Raw genomic sequence first — 19,842 nt, 5'->3', positions numbered from 1 at the left:
CCCACCCTGGCTTATGAGCGGGACGGACGCCCCAGGGTGGGGGAGGGCTGTGTCCTGTCCTTTCTGTCCAGGCAGCGCTCCCCACCCAGGCTCTGCCTCTGGCTTCAGGAGCCGTGGAAGGGTCAGCAGCCGCTGATTTAAACATTTCACACGGGAAAGTGCAGCAGCACTCATGTTCACTGCTAGGCAAGCCAGGGCATGAACACAGCTGTGGGGGAAGCGTGTTTGGACTAGGATGGTGGGTGGCGGCTGGTCCCTGTTCACTCCAGGAAAGGAAGGTTTGTATCTATCACCAGGGAGGGAGGCTGGCAGAGACCCAAAAGCAGCTGCTCTGCTCCACTTGGCTATGTGCCTGGGGGCACAGATCTGCGTCCTCAGCACCCTCCCAGGCCTGGCCCCTCCCAGAATCGCCACCGCCCACCAGGGGCCCTGACCTCAGCTGCTCGCCCTGCTGTCCCCTGTAGCCTCGAGCTGGTCTCACTGTTCTTGGGCTTGCAGAGCCCCAGCCAGGCGGCAGCTCCTGAGGCCACAGAGAAGTCAAGGGTGGGGGTTGCATAGGACAGGTGGGGTCAGGGTGTGTCCTTTGGCCCCCTGGGGTGTCCCTGACCCCTTGGGGTCAGGCAACACTCCCCACCCAGGCAGGCCCCAACCTCCCAGGGTATCCCCCTGACCCCCTGGGGTGTCCTTGACCCCTGGGTCACCCTGTAGAATGGGTGTCCCCTCAAACCCCTGGGTGCCCCGAGCCCCAGGCCTCCCCGCCGACTGTCTGGGGGTCCCCTTAGCCCCCTGGGTGCCCCTGAGCCCCAGGTCTCCCCACTGACTGAGCCCAGGTCGCCGCCCTCCCCACCGCTGACCACCTGCTTGTGTCTCCACAGCATCAAGATGGTGCTCATGTGGACCAGTGGTGACGCCTTCAAGACGGCCTACTTCCTGCTGAAGGGCGCCCCTCTGCAGTTCTCCGTGTGCGGCCTGCTGCAGGTGCTGGTGGACCTGGCCATCCTGGGGCAGGCCTATGCCTTCGCCCGCCACCCCCAGAAGCCGGTGCCCCACGCCGTGCACCCCGCTGGCACCAAGGCCCTCTGACAGTGGGGAGGATGAGGATGTGGGACCGCCAGCCGCGGGCACTGGTGGGCCCTGACCTCCCCGCGGGGAGGGTGGGTGCTGTGGTCCCTGCAGGTGTGGCGGAGACGGGGTACGGGCATTGGGGTCTCCATCAGCCTCTGTGGGGTGTCTCGGGGTGGGCGGTGGGGGTGGGGCTGGGACGCTGTTTGTGCTCAGCGGGGACAGCCAGGGTCGATTTGGCCCCGAGGGTTTTGGATGTTTTTAGGGTGACATAAAAAGCAAGTGTTTTCCCCGTTTCTTCTTATGAAACACCGTCTGAGCCCAAGGTACACATTGGGCGGCCTGCAGGAACCTGCTCCAGGTGGACACACGGGCCAGCAGCCGCGAACCTTGAAGCTGGGGTGACCTCAGGAGACCCTGTAAGGCCTGTGAGCGGAGCCCTCGACCCCGTGACACCCTGGCCAGACACCCTGCTTGGACTGGGGTGGCCTCTGCTACCCAGGGGTCTGGCACGGGGGAGGGCCGGGGCTTTCTCTGCCTGGTACACACGGAAAGGCGGCTGTGTGGACGCAGGGTCACCGTGCTCCTGGTTTTCTGACAGTCGGTGTTTCCTGGGCCTTTGGAGCGGCTGCCAGGCCCGAACGCCTTGTGGATCTGCTGTGTCCAGCCCGGCTGAGCATCGCCAGGGCTAGCTCATGCTGCTCTTGTCAGCCTCTGGTTCTCCTCGAGTCCTTGGGGACGTGGCAGATGCCAGCGACCATCAGACAACGTGGAGGCCCTCATGGGCGATGGCTGAGGGGGCCGAGCTGAGGCTGTGCACACGCAGTCCACACGTCACTCTTGGGCTCTGCTGGCGGAGATCCCCTTCTGGGTGCAGACTGCACCTCCGGATGCAGTTTTGATGTCCATCTTCCAGGACGGTCTCGGGTCCAGGGAGTGGAGGGGGCTGCCCCTGCCGTGCAGGTCCTGGCCGATGGCGCCTTACCCTGCTGCCCTGGGCTTTTGGCCTGAAGCAAATTCCTGAGTGGGGTACTGGGGCCTGCCGCATCCTGTCCTGTCCACTGCCCACCCCCGTGTGCCGGCTCCCTCACTTCTGGCTGCAGTGGGAGCCGCCAGTCTGACCCTTGTCACCCCATGCTCTGCCCCCACCCCGTTTTCAGTTTAGCAAGAGATCACACCACGTCAGCAGCCTTGCAATGACCGCAGCCGGCCCCCAGGCCTCAGAGTTCTGGATGCTTCCGTGCGGCTCCAACAGGCATTGTCTTCCCTTCCGCAGGCGGAGGGGCCGCTTCCCGCAGGCATCTGAGCTCTGTGCCGGGGCCGTGGCCATGGGAAGATGTTTCACGCTGCCTCCTCCTCGAGTCTTCCTCGGAAACACTCTTGAATGTCTGAGTGAGGGTCCTGCTTAGCTCTTTGGCCTGTGAGATGCTTTGAAAATTTTTATTTTTTTAAGATGAAGCAAGATGTCTGTAGCGGTAATTGCCTCACATTAAACTGTCGCCGACTGCAGGTGCAGTGACTGCTGAATGTACCCCGTGTGGCGACTTGGAATCAATAAACCATTTGTGGATCCTGTGTGGTATGAGTTGACCCTGGGCAGAGGGAAGGATCTGGCTGTGGTCCTGGCCTCTGCCCAGACACACCCTTGTAGCCTGGGCCACCTTAGAAGGCCCCTGTGTGACCTGGGTTCCTCCAGGGCCCCAAACAACAGCCCAGCCCCCTCGACCTGTCACTGGCCTGTGCCTGTGGGCCGGCAGCCCGGGGGTCCTTTTGGCTCCTCACAGACGGGTCTGGCACTGCCTCTAGCTGCCCTGGCCACATCCGCCCTTCTGCCTTCCACCACCGAAGGCTTAGAGCATGGGAAGGGTCTCCTGTAAAGGCCAAGAGAAGTGTTTCCAGATTTGCGATCTTGGAGCAGCACATACAGATGGAGCTGTGTGTGCACAGCGATTTTTTCTGTGCAGTTTACATTGAAGGCAAGATGTGAGTTTCTTTGTCCAGTAAAAAACCAGGTGTGTGGGTGCAGGGCAGGATTTGGGCTGAAGGGCCCATCTGGGTACTAGGAGAGGGCACAGGCCACGTCCAGGCAGCAGCCTGGGGGAAGACTGGAGATGATGAAGGCTAGCGTGTCTGGAACGTCTCAGATGGAAATCGCCCTCCTCAAGTGCTGGCAGGCGGTGCCAGATGAACCTGAGATCTAGCGCAGGGATGGGGTTGTATGTCTTCAGGGTGTGGAGATAGGCGGTTCTTGGGGACCACTCTGGGTTTTAACAGGAAATGGGAGCAAGGTCTCAGCCCCGCACTGCAGGGGCCGTGGCAGGTGGGGGCAGCGGTGGAAATAGCTGCGTTTCTGAACTCTCAGGTCACTGCCACCCTGTGATGCCTTCTGATCGTTTTAAGCAACAAGCACCAAGGAAGCAGGAGGCCGAGGAAGGCTCCCAGTGAGGGCCCCTCCGTGGGAGAGAGTGGGTTGTGAGAGCCTGGGAAGTTCACGTTCCCCTCACCCCATGAGGAAACTGAGACCTGCCCTGAGCCCCAGCCCTGTGCCCTTCCCAGGGGCTTGTGTGAGAGAGCGGCCCACCGGGCACCTGTAGAGTGAAGAGGATGCCCAGGGGCTGGGTGGGCCACTTGCTCAGGAGGAAATGTACCCCCACCCCAGTCTCAGCACAACTGCCTGGCACCCCCATCCTGGTGACCCAGGGTGGTCTCCGGTGGGCCCTGGTCCTGGAGGGCTCCAGGATTCCCCCACCAGACCCTGCAGCCCAGGGTGGGGAGGGGCAGGTCCGAGACCTCCTATCCCCCGTCATTCCCCACCTCTGACCTGGCCCTCACCTCTGACCTGACCCTCCGAGGAAAAACAACTTGTGTTTATTTCTGGGGGTCTTCGTGGTGGTCAGCACCTCACCACACAGGAGGAATCCTTCTGTCTTTGGGGGTCACCAGCAACGCTGGGACAAGCAGCAGAGGGTGGGGGGCACCAGCCTCCGCGTGTGGTCCCTCGGGCTGTCCTGCACGGGCCTCTCAGACCGGTACCAAGCTCTGCTCATTCCTGAGCGACACCCAAGGCTGTCACTGTGAGAGGGAAGCCCTCAGTGCACAGCCAGTCCCCAGACCCTCCCCCGCGCTGTGTGCCTGGCGTCCCCGGACCCAGCCATGTCGTGGGCACCTGGGGCACCAGCTGACCTGCCTGTCGGGGGAGGCGGGTCTGAGCCCCAGGTGGTCCCGGTGGGCTGTTGCCTGCCATGGAGAAGGGGCTGGGGCTTGCACTCAGGCACTCACCGGGGCCATGCACGTCTCCTGCCCTTTCTCCACACCTGCGTCCCCTACAGACTCCTGCTGCCGTGTAATGGACAGTGGGACCCTCTGGTGAGGTGTCCCCCTCCTGCTTCGGGCTGCGACCACCATGTCTCAGGTTTCCTGGATGAACTCATTAAAATGAAGCATAGAGCAGCGCGATGTCGAAAGTTCCTTCCCGAGGAAGGAACTGCAGAGAGTGGCCCAGAAGAACAAGGCCATGTTCTGGGACAGGAGGGTCCCAGAAGAACAAGGCCATGGAGGGGTTGCAATGCCACACGCAAACCTTGTGCAGAGGGAGTGTCAGGAGGCCCTTGTCACCCTCCGGAGGTCAAGCCTTGAAGATTCCCTAGGGAGGTGGTGTCAGGGGATGGAGGTTAGAGGTCAGGGCTGGAACCCTCTTCCCCGACCCCCGAAAGGGCGGTTACTGGGGTGGCACTGGGGGTGCTGTGAGCATTGGCTCAAACCTCTGTCCCATCCCTGGGAAGGTGATGTGGCCTTGGGCAGAGGTGGATGCGGAGAGCCTCCTTCCGCAGGGACCTGACCATTCCGGATGCCATGGGGGCTTGGCAGGGGCCGTGCTCCCTCCTCCCTGGCTGGAGGCAGGAAAAATCAGAAGGGGGATGAAGTCATCCACAGCAGGCGTGGAATCTCTCGGACTTACTAAATTTATTTTTAGCTAGGCGTAGAAAATTAAAAATCCAAGGAAAGGGGTGGGGCAGGAGGACAAAGGCCAGTGACTTTGCCCAGCGCTGCCACGGGGAGTCAGGCAGGGCCCCGCCAAGTTCTGGGGCTGCTCACGCACGAGGGCCGAGGACGCGGCCGGCAGGAGCCGCTCCCCCAGGCCAGACGCCCCCCACCCCTTGGCGCACCTCGGGGGTCCCGACGCTGCAGCTGGAGGGGTCAGGGGGTCTCCGTGCGGGCGGCGCAGGCGTCAGCGCCCTGCCCGCACCCACAGCGCATCCGCGGAGTCGTCGGCCAGGCCCACGCTGTCGGGGCCCTGCGAGCTGTCCTCGGTGGCCGTGGCCGAGTGCGTGCTGTCCTCCTGCAGGGCCGGCTCGGGGCTGGCCGCGCGCTGCTGCTGCTCCTTGAGCTCGGAGTAGGAGCGCGAAAAGGTGTGGAAGATGGAGGTGACCGGGAAGGCCATGAGCAGGATGCCGCTGAGGATGCTGCTGAGCGCCACCACCTGCCCGGGCAGGCTGCGCGGGACCATGTCGCCGTAGCCCACGGTGGTCATGGAGATGACGGCCCACCAGTAGCTGGCGGGCACGCTGGAGAAGTCGCGGCGCGCGCCCAGCTCGCGCTCGGCCAGGTGCACCAGTGGCGCGAAGAGCGCCATGGCCACGCAGAGGAACAGCAGCAGCAGCCCGAACTCGCGCGCGCAGCGGCGCACGGTCAGGCCCAGCGAACGCAGCCCCAGCGAGTGGCGCGCCAGGCGCATCACGTAGAGCACGCGCAGCGCACGCAGCAGCCGCAGCACCAGCCCCGCGCGCTCCAGGAGCTTGGTCCCGCCCGGGCCTGCCGCCAGCCCCAGCAGCAGCGACACGTAGAACGGCAGGAGCGCCAGGATGTCGATGATGTTGAGCGGCGCGCGCAGGAAGGCGCACTTGCTCTCGGCCTGCAGGGAGCGCAGCAGGAACTCGAAGGAGAACCAGGCCACGCACACGGTCTCCAGCACGAACAGGCTGCGGCACTTGGGGGAGCACTCGCCCTGCGGGGAGAGGGGACACGGGGTTGGGGGCGCAGGCCTCTTGGAGGGCTGGGGGCGCCTTGCCCTTCCTTTCCCAGGACCAGAGGCGTCCCCCAGGCCACCCTTCCCGCCCCAACCCACGGAAGCGGGTGCAAGGGATATTGACAAACAGGCCCAGTTCCTGTTGGAAAAACCCAGAAAACCAGCAAGATTTCATGGTGATCACTTCGGGCTTGAGAGCGGATGCGCTTAGCTGACCCAGGAAACTGGTGAAAATAATGTTAAAACCCCTGACCTTTTAAAGCCTTGGGAAATGGTCTTAAGAGCAAACAGCAAACGAAGAAACATCTATTTATATGTGAAAATTCTGTAAGAAAGGTGAGCATTTGTGCTATCTGTGTCAAGACTGCATCCTCCTTCTCAGCTTGGCCAGGGGGAGACTCCGCGTGGAATGGCTGCAGCCACGGACACAGCCCCCCACCCCCACCCCACCCACAGCTCCCAGTCAGGAGGGCTTCTTCCCTAGAAAGGGGCTGACATCAGCATCTCACATTCCGCCCTCAGCTCCTGGGGCTACGTCCTTGGGGAGTCCGGTGGAGGGGTGGGGCTCCCTCCTGCCCAGTCCCCACTCTCGTGGGTGGGAGGCTGGCCTTGGGTGTGGCACACTGAGAAGGCAGGGCCTGACTGCCCTTGCTGCAGTGATTCCAGGCCAGGAGAGGCCAATGGGGTCTCAGGGTGCTATGCCCCCATCAAGCTCTCAGCTCCTAGAGAGGGAGGGTGTCATTCACACTGAGGCTCGCAGCTGTCCCCATCCCCCAAACCCCTGGCTCACTCTCAGCTCCTAGAGAGGGAGGGTGTCATTCACACTGAGGCTCGCAGCTGTCCCCATCCCCCAAATCCGTGGCTCAGAGATTCCTGCCTGGAGGGAGATGAAGGAAGTAATCTCTTCTCAAAGGAACTGGCTTCATTTGCAATGGAACATGAAGAAGTTTACACCGAAGGGCACTCTCAACGCTATTGGAGGTGGTGGTGAAGGGAATTAGGATTCATGCGTGTGCTGACCATGTAGCCTAGACTGCAGGCTGGCTAGGGTGCCGGGGAATGAGGGGAGAAGACAGCTGGCAGGAGCCCTCCTGGGGTCAGAGCAATGTCAGGCACTCTCAGAAAGCAATGAGAAGGAGCTGCGATATGAGCAGGTTGTAAAGGAATAAGAGAGCTTTCAGCTGGCTGCTAGGAGTTTAACTACTGGGTGTGGTCAGTGAGACAGAGAAGAGGTTGCTCCCCAAGCCCTGTCATCCCAGGGTGACGGTGGCACAGTGGTGCTTCGACACCGAGACTGTTGCTGGGGAGGAAGAGGGGCACACAGGCATCACAACAGTAAGCCAGCCAGTCACCAAAAGACTAAACCAGTGAATAACAGGCCCAGGATGGGGACTACCCAAAGGGCTAGAATATCTTGTCTAAAATGTCTAGTTTCTAACAAAGAATGACAAGGTATGTGGAGGAGGAGGAGGGAAAGAAGAAAAAGAAAAAGAAGGAAAGTATGATTCATACATTAGGAAGAAAGCAACAAAAACTGCTGTGAGAGTGACCAAATGTCAAATTTAACTGAATGAGATTTCAAAGCAGCCACTATCAATATGTTCACAAAACTAAAGGACGCATAAATGAACATGCCACAAATAGAGGCTGTTGGTAAAGAGATGGACATTTAAAAAAATACCCAAACGGAAATTCTGGAATTGAAAAGTGCAATAATTGAAATAAAATAATTTAAAAATCACTAGAAAAGCTTAAAAGTAGATTTTAATTGGCAGAGAAAAGAATTAGTAAACATGAAGAGTTTGACAGGAATTATGCTGAAGAATAGAAAAAGAATAAACCACACAGCACTTTGGGAAGTGTGGGACACCATTATATGCACCAATATATGCATAATGGGAATACCCAAGGAGAGGAGAGAAGGGAAAAGAAAAACTATGCAGAGAGATAATGCTGAAAAAAAAAATTTTTTTTAAACAATAACCTACATATCCAGGAAGCTCAATGAACTCCAAGCAGGATAAACACAGAGGCCCGCAGGTGGACACATCATAATACAAGTAACGAAGGTCAAAGACAAGGAAAAAGTATTGAAGCAGCAAGACCAAAATGAAGATCACTTACAAGGGAACTTCACAAATAAATGGCTGACTTACCAGCAGAAACACTGCAAGCCAGAAGGCAGTGGGATAGCATATCCAAAGTGCTCAAAGGAAAAAGACCCTGCCAATCAAGAATCCTATATCCAGCAAAGTTACTGCTGAAAAATGAAAGTAAAAAATAAACACTTTCCCAGGTAAACAAAAATAGAGAGAATTCACTGCTAGCAGACCTGCCTCACAAGAAATACTAAAGAAAGTTCTTCAGGCTGAAAGCAAGTGACCCCAGATGATAATCTGGATCGACACAAAAAGTGTAAGTAAAGGTAATTATGTAATTAGAAAAGACACTATAAATGCATTTTTTAACGGATTTGAACAGCAACTATATAAAAATAAGATGTATATAACATATGAAGCTTGCAGCATATAGAAATGTAATATATGTGCAATGTATTTGCCAATAAAAGCACAAAGGAGGTGTGTGGGAGCAAAGGTGTAATGGTCTAAGGAAATGACAGATAGTGAAGCAAAGGCAATACCTGTAACAATGTGTATCACAACAATCGCACCAAAAGGGAGAAAAGTGAATACAGCTATATAGGCATAATATCTCCATCTCACTGGAATTATGCACAAACCTGAAGCAGGTTCTGATTATTTGTGGTAAACTCCAGAGCAACCACTAAAAGAAAGAACTAAAAAAAAAAAACTTTAAAATATCATTAGTGGGCTGGGTGTGGTGGCTCATGCCTGTCATCCCAGCACTTTGGGAGGCCAAGGCAGGTGGATCACCTGAGGTCAGGGGTTCGACACCAGCCTGGCCAACAAGGCAAAACCCTGTCACTACTAAAAATACAAAAATCAGCTGGGTGTGGTGGCATGCATCTATAATCCCAGCTACTTGGGAAGCTGAGGCAGGAGAATCGCTTGAACCCGGGATGTGGAGGCTGCAGTGAGCAGAGATTGTGCCACTGCACTCCAACCTGGGCAACACAGTGAGACTCCATCCCAAAAAAAAATACATATACATATATCATTAGTGGAATTAAAATGCTCCATTAGAAAATATTCACCCCATGCAAAAGAAAGCAGTTAAGGAAGGATACAGAAACAACGTGCTCCGTGAGGTGCATGAAACAGAAAATAAGATGTGGCAGACACAGACCCAACTATATCAATCAAAACATTAGATGTGAATGGAGTGAACAACCCAATCAAAAGCAGACACAGACCCAACTATATCAATCATTATGAATGGAGTGAACAACACAATCAAAAGCAGACACAGACCCAACTATATCAATCGTTATGAATGGAGTGAACAACACAATCAAAAGCAGACACAGACCCAACTATATCAATCGTACCATTAGGTGTGAATAGAGTGAACAACCCAGTGAAAGGCGGACACGGACGCAACTATATCAATCATAACATTAGATGTCAATGGAGTGAACAATCCAATTAAAAGCAGACACAGACCCAACTATATTAATCATAACATTAGATGTGAACGGACTGAACAACCCAATCAAAAGCAGACACAGACCCAACTATATTAATCGTAACATTAGCTGTGAATGGAATGCACAACCCAATCAAAAGCAGACACAGACCCAACTATATCAATGGAACCATTAGATGTGAATGGAGTGAACAACCCAATCAAAAGCAGACACAAACCCAACTATATCAATCATTATTAATGGTATGAACAACCCAATCAAAGGCAGACACAGACCCAACTATATCACTCGTTATGAATGGAGTGAACAATGCAATCAAAAGAAGACACAGACCCAACTATATCAATCATTATGAATGGAGTGAACAACCCAATCAAATCAGACACAGACCCAACTATATCAATCATACTATTAGATGTCAATGGAGCGAACAACCTAATCAAAGGAGACGCAGACCCAGCTATATCAATAGTACCATTAGATGTGAATGGAGTGAACAACCCAATCAAAAGCAGACACAGACGCAGCTATATCAATCATTATGAATGGCGTGAACAACCCAATCAAAAGCAGACAGAGACCCAACTATATCAATTGTAACATTAGATGTGAATGGTATGAACAACCCAATCAAAAGCAGACACAGACCCAGCTACATCAATCATAACATTAGATGTGAATGGAGTGAACAACCCAATCAAAAGCAGACACAGACCCAACTATATTAATCATAACATTAGATGTGAATGGAGTGAAGAACCCAATCAAAAGCAAACACAGACCCAACTATATCAATCGTTATGAATGGAGTGAACAATGCAATCAAAAGAAGACACAGACCCAACTATATCAATCATTATGAATGGAGTGAACAACCCAATCAAAAGCAGAAACAGAACCAACTATATCAATTGTAACATTAGATGTGAATGGAGTGAAGAACCCAATCAAAAGCAGACACAGACCCAACTATATCAATCGTTATTAACGGCATGAACAACCCAATCAAAAGCAGACACAGACACAACTATATAAATCATTATGAATGGCGTGAACAACCCAATCAAAAGCAGACAGAGACCCAGCTATATCAATCATAACATTAGATGTGAATGGAGTGAACAACCCAATCAAAAGCAGACACAGACCCAGCTATATCAATCATAACATTAGATGTGAATGGAGTGAACAACCCAATCAAAAGCAAACACAGACCCCACTATATGAATCGTAACATTAGATGTGAATGGAGTGAACAACCCAATCAAAAGCAAACACAGACTCAACTGTATCAATTGTAACATTAGAAGTAAATGGAGTGAAGAACCCAATCAAAAGCAGACACAGACCCGACTATATCAATCGTTATGAATGGAGTGAACAACCCAATCAAAAGCAGACACAGACCCAACTATATGAATTGTAACATTAGATGTGAAAGGAGTGAACAACCCAATCAAAAGCAGACACAGACCCAACTATATCAATTGTAACATTAGACGTGAATGGAGTGAAGAACCCAATCAAAAGCAGACACAGACCCAACTATATCGTTATTAATGGCATGAACAACCCAATCAAAGGCAGACACAGACCCAACTATATCAATCGTTATGAATGGAGTGAACAACCCAATCAAAAGCAGACACAGACCCAACTATATCAATTGTAACATTAGATGTGAAAGGAGTGAACAACCCAATCAAAAGCAGACACAGACCCAACTATATCAATCAAAACATTAGATGTGAATGGAGTGAACAACCCAATCAAAAGCAGACACAGACCCAGCTATATCAATCATAACATTTGATGTGAATGGAGTGAACAACCCAATCAAAAGCAGACACAGACCCAACTATATCAATCGTTATGAATGGAGGGAACAACCCAATCAAAAGCAGACACAGACCCAGCTATATCAATTGTAACATTAGCAGTGAATGGAGTGAAGAACCCAATCAAAAGCAGACACAGACCTGACTATATCAATCGTAATTAATGGCAAGAACAACCCAATCAAAAGCAGACACAGACCCAACTATATCAATTGTTATGAATGGAGTGAACAACCCAATCAAAAGCAGACACAGACCCAACTATATCAATTGTACCATTAGATGTGAATGGAGTGAACAACCCAATCAAAAGCAGACACAGACACAACTATATCAATCATAACATTAGATGTGAATGGAGTGAACAACCCAATCAAAACCAGACACGGACCCAACTATATCAATCGTTAAGAATGGAGTGAAGAACCCGATCAAAAGCAGACACAAACCCAACTATATCAATCGTTATTAATGGCATGAACAACCCAATCAAAGGCAGACACAGACCCAACTATATCAATCGTTATGAATGGAGTGAACAATGCAATCAAAAGAAGACACAGACCCAACTATATCAATCATTATGAATGGAGTGAACAATCCAATCAAAAGCAGACACAGACACAACCATATGAATTGTAACATTAGATGTGAATGGAGTGAACAACCCAATCAAAAGCAGAAACAGAATCAACTATATCAATCATAACATTAGATGTGAATGGAGTGAAGAACCCAATCAGAAGCAGACACAGACCCAACTATATCAATCGTTATTAATGGCATGAAGAACCCAATCAAAAGCAGACACAGACCCAACTATATAAATCGTTATGAATGGAGTGAACAACCCAATCAAAAGCAGACACAGACCCAGCTATATCAATCGTACCATTAGATGTGAATGGAGTGAACAACCCAATCAAAAGCAGACACAGACGCAGCTATATCAATCATAACATTAGATGTGAATGGAGTGAACAACCCAATCAAAAGCAGACACAGACCCAGCTATATCAATCATAACATTAGATGTGAATGGAGTGAACCACCCAATCAAAAGCAGACACAGACCCAACTATATCAATCGTTATGAATGGTGTGAACAACCCAAACAAAAGCAGACACAGACCCAACTATATCAATCATTATGAATGGAGTGAACAACCCAATGAAAAGCAGACACAGACCCAACTATATCAATCATTATGAATGGAGTGAACAACCCAATCAAAAGCAGACACAGACCCAACTATATCAATCGTTATGAATGGAGTGAACAACACAATCAAAAGCAGACACAGACCCAAATATATCAATCGTACCATTAGATGTGAATGGAGTGAACAACCCAGTGAAAGGCAGACACGGACGCAACTATATCAATCATAACATTAGATGTCAATGGAGTGAACAATCCAATTAAAAGCAGACACAGACCCAACTATATCAATCAAAACATTAGATGTGAATGGAGTGAACAACCCAATGAAAAGCAGACACAGACCCAACTATATCAATCGTAACATTAGATGTGAATGGAGTGAACCACCCAATCAAAAGCAGACACAGACCCAGCTATATCAATCGAACCATTAGCTGTGAATGGAGTGAAAAATCCAATTAAAAGCAGACACAGACCCAACTATATTAATCGTAACATTAGATGTGAATGGAGTGCACAACCCAATCAAAAGCAGACACAGACCCAACTATATCAATCATTATTAACGGCATGAACAACCCAATCAAAAGCAGACACAGACACAACTATATAAATCATTATGAATGGCGTGAACAACCCAATCAAAAGCAGACAGAGACCCAGCTATATCAATCATAACATTAGATGTGAATGGAGTGAACAACCCAATCAAAAGCAGACACAGACCCAGCTATATCAATCGTAACATTAGATGTGAATGGAGTGAACAACCCAATCAAAAGCAGACACAGACCCAACTATGTCATAACATTAGATGTGAATGGAGTGAACAACCCAATCAAAAGCAGACACAGACCCAACTATATTGATCATTATGAATGGCGTGAACAACCGAATCAAAAGCAGACACAGACCCAACTACATCAATTGTACCATTAGATGTGAATGGAGTGAACAACCGAATCAAAAGGCAGACTGGATTTTAAAAAATAGTTGAACTATATGTTGTCTACAGGAGAGACACTTTAGATTCAAATACAGAAATAGATACAATGTAACAAGATAGGAAAAGATATATCATCCAAACAGCAACCACAGGAAAGCTGGAATGACTGTACTAATAGACAAAATAGACGTTAAAACAAAAAATATTATTAGAGATAATATGTAATGATCAACAGGTCAATCCATCAAGAAGATATAACAATTAAAATGTATGCACCAATAATACAGCAATAAGTAAATGAAGCAAAAACTGAACACAAACAGAAATTGAGAAAGAGACATTCCATAATAATAGTTGGAGACTTCAATACCGCACTGTGTTGTTTTTTTTTTTAGACGGAGTCTTGCTCTGTCATCCAGGCTGGAGTGCAGTGTTGCGATCTCGACTCACTGCAACCTCTGCCTCCCAGGTTCAAGTGAGTCTCCTGCCTCAGCCTCCTGAGTAGCTGGGACTGCAGGCTTGCACCACTGTGCCCAGCTAATTAATACTGCACTTTCAATAATGGGTAGAACAAGTACACAGGAGAGTCAAGGAAACAGAAGGTGTGAACAACACCATAAGCCAAATGGACCTCACAGACATCCGTAGAACATGGCACCGGACAACTCAATATACATTTTTTCAATGTGCACACGGAACAGACTCCAGAACAGGACATATACCAGGCCACAGAACCAACCTCAATACATTTAAAAGGATAGAAATAATACAAATATACTCTCCATCCACAATAGAATATTAGAAATTAATAACAGGAGAAAAATTGGGAACCTCACAAATATGTGGAAATTAAACATATTCCTAGATAATCAAAGAGGCCAACCAAGAAATCAGAAGGCAGTCAGACTTGGAGATGAGTAAGAATGAAGACACAACATATCCAAACTTATATGGTGCAGCTAAAGTAATGCTTAGAGGGCCAGCGTGGTGGCTCATGCCTGTAACCCCAGCATTTTGGGAGGCCGAGGCAGGAGGATCACTTAAGCTCAGGAGTTGGAGACCAGCCTAGGCAACATGGTGAAACCCCATCTCTACGAGACATACAAAAATTAGCTGGGTGTGGTGGTTCATGCCTGCAGTCCCAGCTACTTGGGGGGTTGAGATGGGAGGATCCCTTGAGTCTAAAAGGTTGTGGCTTCAGTAAGCCATGATGGTGCCACTGTATTCCAGCCTGGGTGACAGAGCGAGACCCTGTCTCAAAAAAAAAAATAAAAATAAAGAAAGAAAAAGTAATGCTTAGAGGGACATTTATAGCTTTCAATGCCTATAAGAAAGAAGAAAGATCTCAAATTAATAAGCTCACACTCCACCCTAAGACAACTGGGAAAACAAAAGTAAATAAAACTTAAAGCAGGTGGGGGAAGGAAATAACAAAGATGAGAGCAGGAATTAATGAAACAGAAGACAAAACCCATAGAGAAACCAATGAAACCAAAGGCTAGTTCTTGGAAAAGATCAACAAAATCAACAAATCTTTAGCTCGTTTGAGCAGAAGAAAAAGAGAAAATTCCATTGACTAGAATCAGAAGTGAAAGCGGAGATGTGATTCATGCTCTTACAGACATAAAAAGGGTGATAAAGCAGCACTGTGAATAATCGTGCGCCGTCACAGTAGGTAACAGGTAAAATGGATCCATTCACAGAAAAACAAACTACAGAAACAAGAGGAAGGAACAGAATCTGCACAGACTAATCATCAGTGAAGAGACTCAGTCAGAAACCCTCAAACTATCCACAAGAAAAGCCCAGGGCCAGATGCTTCACTGAATCCAGCCAAAGGGTCAAAGGAGAATATCCACAGCCACAGAAACAACGATGTCTTGTCCTCTGCAGCTGGAGGCTATTATCCTAAGCAAATTAACGCAGAAACAGAAGACCAAATACAGCATGTTCTCACTCGTAAGTGCGAGCTAAACGTTGGGTGCTCATGGACATAAAGATGGCAACAGCAGACACTGCAGACTGCCAGTGGGGAGGGGGAAGGGGCAAAGGCTGGAAACGTGCTGTTGGGTGCTGTGCTTGGTACCTGGGTGACAGGACCAATCCTACCCCAAACCTCAGCATCACACAATATGTCCGGGTAGCACACCTGCACACATACCCCCTGAACCTAAAATAAAACCTGAGATTATTAAGCAATTAAAAAAATTTTATTCATAAAAAAGGAATTAATACCAATTCCTCACAAACTATTATGAAAATACAGAAGTGGAGAGAATGGTTCCCAGCTCATTCTATGAGGCCAACATCACCCTGATACAAAAACCAGATGAAGTATCACAAGAAAACCACACGTGAATACCGATGTTAAAAGATTCAAGAAAATATCAACAAGCTGAATTCGGCAGTGTAGAAAAAGAATTAGACATCAGGACTGAGTGGGATTTATCCCAAGGATGCAAGGCTGGCTTAACATCTGAAAATCACTTAACATGATACATCATATCCATATTATATAAAAGAAAAATCACACAATCATGTCAACTGATGAAGAAAAAAAGCTTTTGACAAAATCCAACATCTTTTCATGACAGAAACACTCAACAAGCAGGAAACCTCCGCAAAAAGGGCATCTATAGAAACCCCACAGCTAACATCACACGTGGTAACGAAAGACTCCGTGCTCCCTCCATTCAGGAACGAGACGCTAACGCCTGTTCTCGTCACTTCCAGTGGACTCTGTACCGGATGTTCCAGCCAGGGTGATCAGGCAGGTTAAACAGAATGTGCACAGACGCCTACTAGGCCAATGAGAAGGTCATGTCATGTTGGTTCACAAATGACAGGACCTCGTATATAGAAAATCCTTAGGAATCCACTAAGAACATCCATTAAAACTAGTGAGTTCAACAAGGTTGTAGAATATGCGACAACAATCAATTTTATCTCTATACACTCGCAATGAACGATGTAATTCCCTTCACAACAGCATCAAAAGGAAGAAATGCATCAGAATAACTAAAACAAAAGAACAAAAAAACTTACACTTTGATAACTACAAAACACTGTTGGAAGAAACTCTAAATTTTGACCATTTGATAGAGAAAGAACAATTTGTTATCAAGCGGTACTGGGGTGCCTGGATGTCCACACACAAAAGAATCCAGCTGAGCGCTTACCTGAACCATACGCAAAAATTAAGAAAAAATGGACCAAAGCTCAAAATGTGGGCGCTAAAGTTACAGAACTTTAGAAGGAGACTTGGGGTAAAATCTTCATGACAAAGGATTAGCCAAGGGCTATGAGATATGGCATCAAAAGCACAAAAAATTGATAAACTGAACTTCATAAAAATTAAAAACTTTTGTGCCTCAAAGGACAACAGCAAGAAAGTGAACAGACAACCCACACAATGGAAGGAAGTATTTGGAAATCAGATATTTGATAAGGGACTTGCATCCAGGATAGATAAGAAACTCTTACAGCTCAATAATAAAAAGACAACCCAATTTAAAATTGGGCAAAGGAGGGCCAGCGTGGTGGCTCATGCTTGTAATCCCAGTACCTTGGGAGGCCAAGGTGGGCAGATCATTTGAGGTCAGGAGTTTGAGACCAGCCTGAGTAACATGGTGAAAACCTGTCTCCACTGAAAATACAAAAAAAAAATAGCTGGGCGTGGTGGTGGACGCCTGTAATCCCAGCTACTCGGGAGGCCGAGGCACGAAAATTGCTTGAACCTGGGAGGTGGAGATTGCAGTAAGCTGAGATCACCTGGGCAACAGAGTGAGACTCTCTAAAAAAAAAAAAAAAATTGGGCAAAAGGTCTGAAGAGGCATTCCTCAAAGAAGAGCTCTCAACTGTCAGGAAGGACATGAAAAGATGCTTGACATCACTGGTCATCAGGGAAATGGGAATGAGAACCGCACAGTGGCTTCAGGAGGAGGACGCCACCGTCCCAGCCCCACCACGGCCTCATGAGGAGGATGCCGCCGTCCCAGCCCCACCGCGGCCTCATGAGGATGCTGCTGCTGTCCCAGCCCCCCTGCAGCCTCAGGGCCAACCCAGCCCCAGATGTGGGCTGGGGACCTTCTCAGGAGTCTGCAGCCTGTTGGCACAGCTGGTGGAAGCCCCGTGGACTGGTCCCAGCGTGCCACCCCAAACGTGGTCCCCACCGCGTGGACGGGACTGAATCTGGGCCTGGTGGGTGCTCCCCATGGCCTCCTCCACCCGAGGCCTAGGTCTGGGTGCTTCCCGTGGCCTCCTCCACCCCCGAGGCCTAGGTCTGGGGTGTGGGTTTTGTCCTAGCATTTTAAAAACTGTGGTAAAATACATGTAACAAGACACCATCTGAACCGTTTTAAAGGGTGTTAAATGCATTCAGAATGTTGTGTGGCCTTCACCATCTGTCTCCAAGGCTATTACCCTGTGAGCCCGAGATGGTGGCCCCGTCAGACATCCACTCCCCATTCGCCTCCCTCTGCAGCCTTCTCTGACCACGGACCACAGTGAAGTCTTGATCGACATTCAAGGCGGGTGGGCTGCTGCGTGGATCCCTGGCTCCAGTCCATTCCCGAACCTCACAGGCCCTGGGAAAAGTGGGGGAGCCACCCCCCGAGCCCCAATCTGTGCCCGAGGGAGCCCCTGCAGAGCCCCTCCCACCTGGCAACGTGTCCGGGTGCAGGAGGCTCGTGGCCAGAGCTCAGGGGCCTAGGCGCTCTGAACCACTGGGGCTGTGAGCTCTCGGGACGCCAGGCTTGGGCATCCACGGTGTGTGAGCCCCTGGGAGGCTGGATGCGGGTTTGAAACCCTGATGCGCCCAGCTGGGTGGGGGGGCATTGGGACTTGGGTGGTTAGAAAGTTCTCAGCTCAGGAGGTGCCCAGGCCGAGTCCTCCCTCCCACGTCTGTCTCTGTGAGGCAGTGACCAGGAGGTGGCAAATTCAGGCCGGAGCTCAAGACCCGTGAACCTTGAGACACCTGCTGAGAGGAAGCAGCACAGGGCATCTCAGCACAGGTCGGCCCCAAGGCAGCCCCGTGGCTCTGAGCCCAGTGTGTCCTGGAAACAGTCCCGTGGCTTCCGGCCCAGGGCGGCTTCCGCCTCTGCTGTCTCAGCATTTCCGTCCCTGTGTCCTGTCCCCATGTCCTCACAGGCATCTCCCTCATGTCCCCTCCCTGTGTCCCTGTCCCTGTGACCCTATATCCCCGTGTCCCTGTCCCCATCTGTCCCGTGTCCCTCCCTGTGTCCTTGTCCCTCTGTCCCCATGTCCCTGTGACCCTATGTCCCCGTGTCCCTGTCCGTGTCCCTAGGCATCTCTCATGTCCCCATGTCCCTGTCCCTATGGCCCTATGTCCCTGTCCCGTGTCCCCATGTCCCTGTCCCCATGTCCCTATGTTCCCATTCCCATCTCCCTGTCCTGTGTCCCCATGTTCCTGTCCCTGTGTCCCCACAGGCATCTCCCTCGTGTCCCTGGTGTGTCCCCATCCCATGTCCCCTGGGCAGGTCACTGGGTTGCACACCCAGGACTGAAGCCAGGCTGGCCCCAGGGCACTGTCCTAACCACTGGTGGATGCTGCCTTCCACGCAAGCCCTTCTGAGGAATCCTGTGTCCCTGGCCGGGCATAGGGACCGGTGGGGCAGGAGCGCCCGGGCTGAGTGTGTGTTCTGAGCGCCCCCCTGCCCACAACAAGGAGGGGCCCAGTGCAGCTGCAGCCACAGAGCCAGAAACCACCTGGACCGGGTCTGCTCGTGGTTAGAAAGAGACCACCCGCGGAACCACAGGTGGGATGGTCGGCGGGCACGTTTCCGGAACTTTCAGCCCAGAAAACAGACCCTGATTGATCAGATTTGATGCACCTGGTCTACTTGGCCAACAATCAGGTCAGAAAAAAAGTCTACGTTCAGCCTGGCTCACCCAGCTTTGAGGCCCGCACAGCCACCGCCCTCTAGATTGTTTGGCTTTTTTTGTGCTTTTTAACAGATGTTCACGGTTTTCTGTGGGGTCCCAGGGCCGGCTCCTGCGTGCCCTGGCTGGGCGGGCACCTTCAGACTCTGGGTCTGCAGCCCTGGGCTGCTCCGCGATGTTCTGTGGTCTGAGCAGGCCCTCCTGGCAGCTTCTGCCCTCTACTGTCAGGGTGGGGTCTGTGGTCTCGGGTTCAAGGGATGGGGACTGTGAGGGGTGTGAGCAAGGACCCCGAGAGCTGGGCAAGCGCTTCTTTGGGGAGGGAAAGTGGACCGCACA

General features: G+C 50.6%; 2 protein-coding genes across 21 annotated transcripts in view; one reads left to right on the top strand and one right to left on the bottom strand.

Moving 5' to 3' along the window:
* SLC66A2 (solute carrier family 66 member 2) overlaps nucleotides 1–2,637 on the top strand; it is a 47,567-nt gene extending 44,930 nt beyond the window's left edge. For 12 of the 13 annotated variants that reach the window (XM_055102527.2, XM_055102520.2, XM_055102522.2 and 9 more), the window contains one exon: nucleotides 876–2,637. In XM_055102527.2, coding sequence (XP_054958502.1) covers nucleotides 876–937 — 62 coding nt within the window. In that variant the 3' untranslated portion in view covers nucleotides 938–2,637. The remainder of the gene's footprint in view (nucleotides 1–875) is intronic. The other variant, XR_008621904.2, reaches the window with a different exon arrangement.
* Nucleotides 2,638–5,010: 2,373 nt separating this feature from the next.
* Nucleotides 5,011–19,842, bottom strand: part of KCNG2 (potassium voltage-gated channel modifier subfamily G member 2) — a 115,390-nt gene continuing 100,558 nt past the window's right edge. For all 8 annotated transcript variants that reach the window (XM_034943414.3, XM_034943417.3, XM_034943419.3 and 5 more), the window contains one exon: nucleotides 5,011–6,067. In XM_034943414.3, coding sequence (XP_034799305.2) covers nucleotides 5,291–6,067 — 777 coding nt within the window. In that variant the 3' untranslated portion in view covers nucleotides 5,011–5,290. The remainder of the gene's footprint in view (nucleotides 6,068–19,842) is intronic.

This window comes from Pan paniscus, chromosome 17 (assembly GCF_029289425.2).
Source record: "Pan paniscus chromosome 17, NHGRI_mPanPan1-v2.0_pri, whole genome shotgun sequence".
NCBI classification, from domain to species: Eukaryota; Metazoa; Chordata; class Mammalia; order Primates; family Hominidae; genus Pan; species Pan paniscus.
The sequence above is the reverse complement of the archived record's forward strand: the minus strand, read 5'-3'. Positions and strand labels throughout refer to the sequence as shown.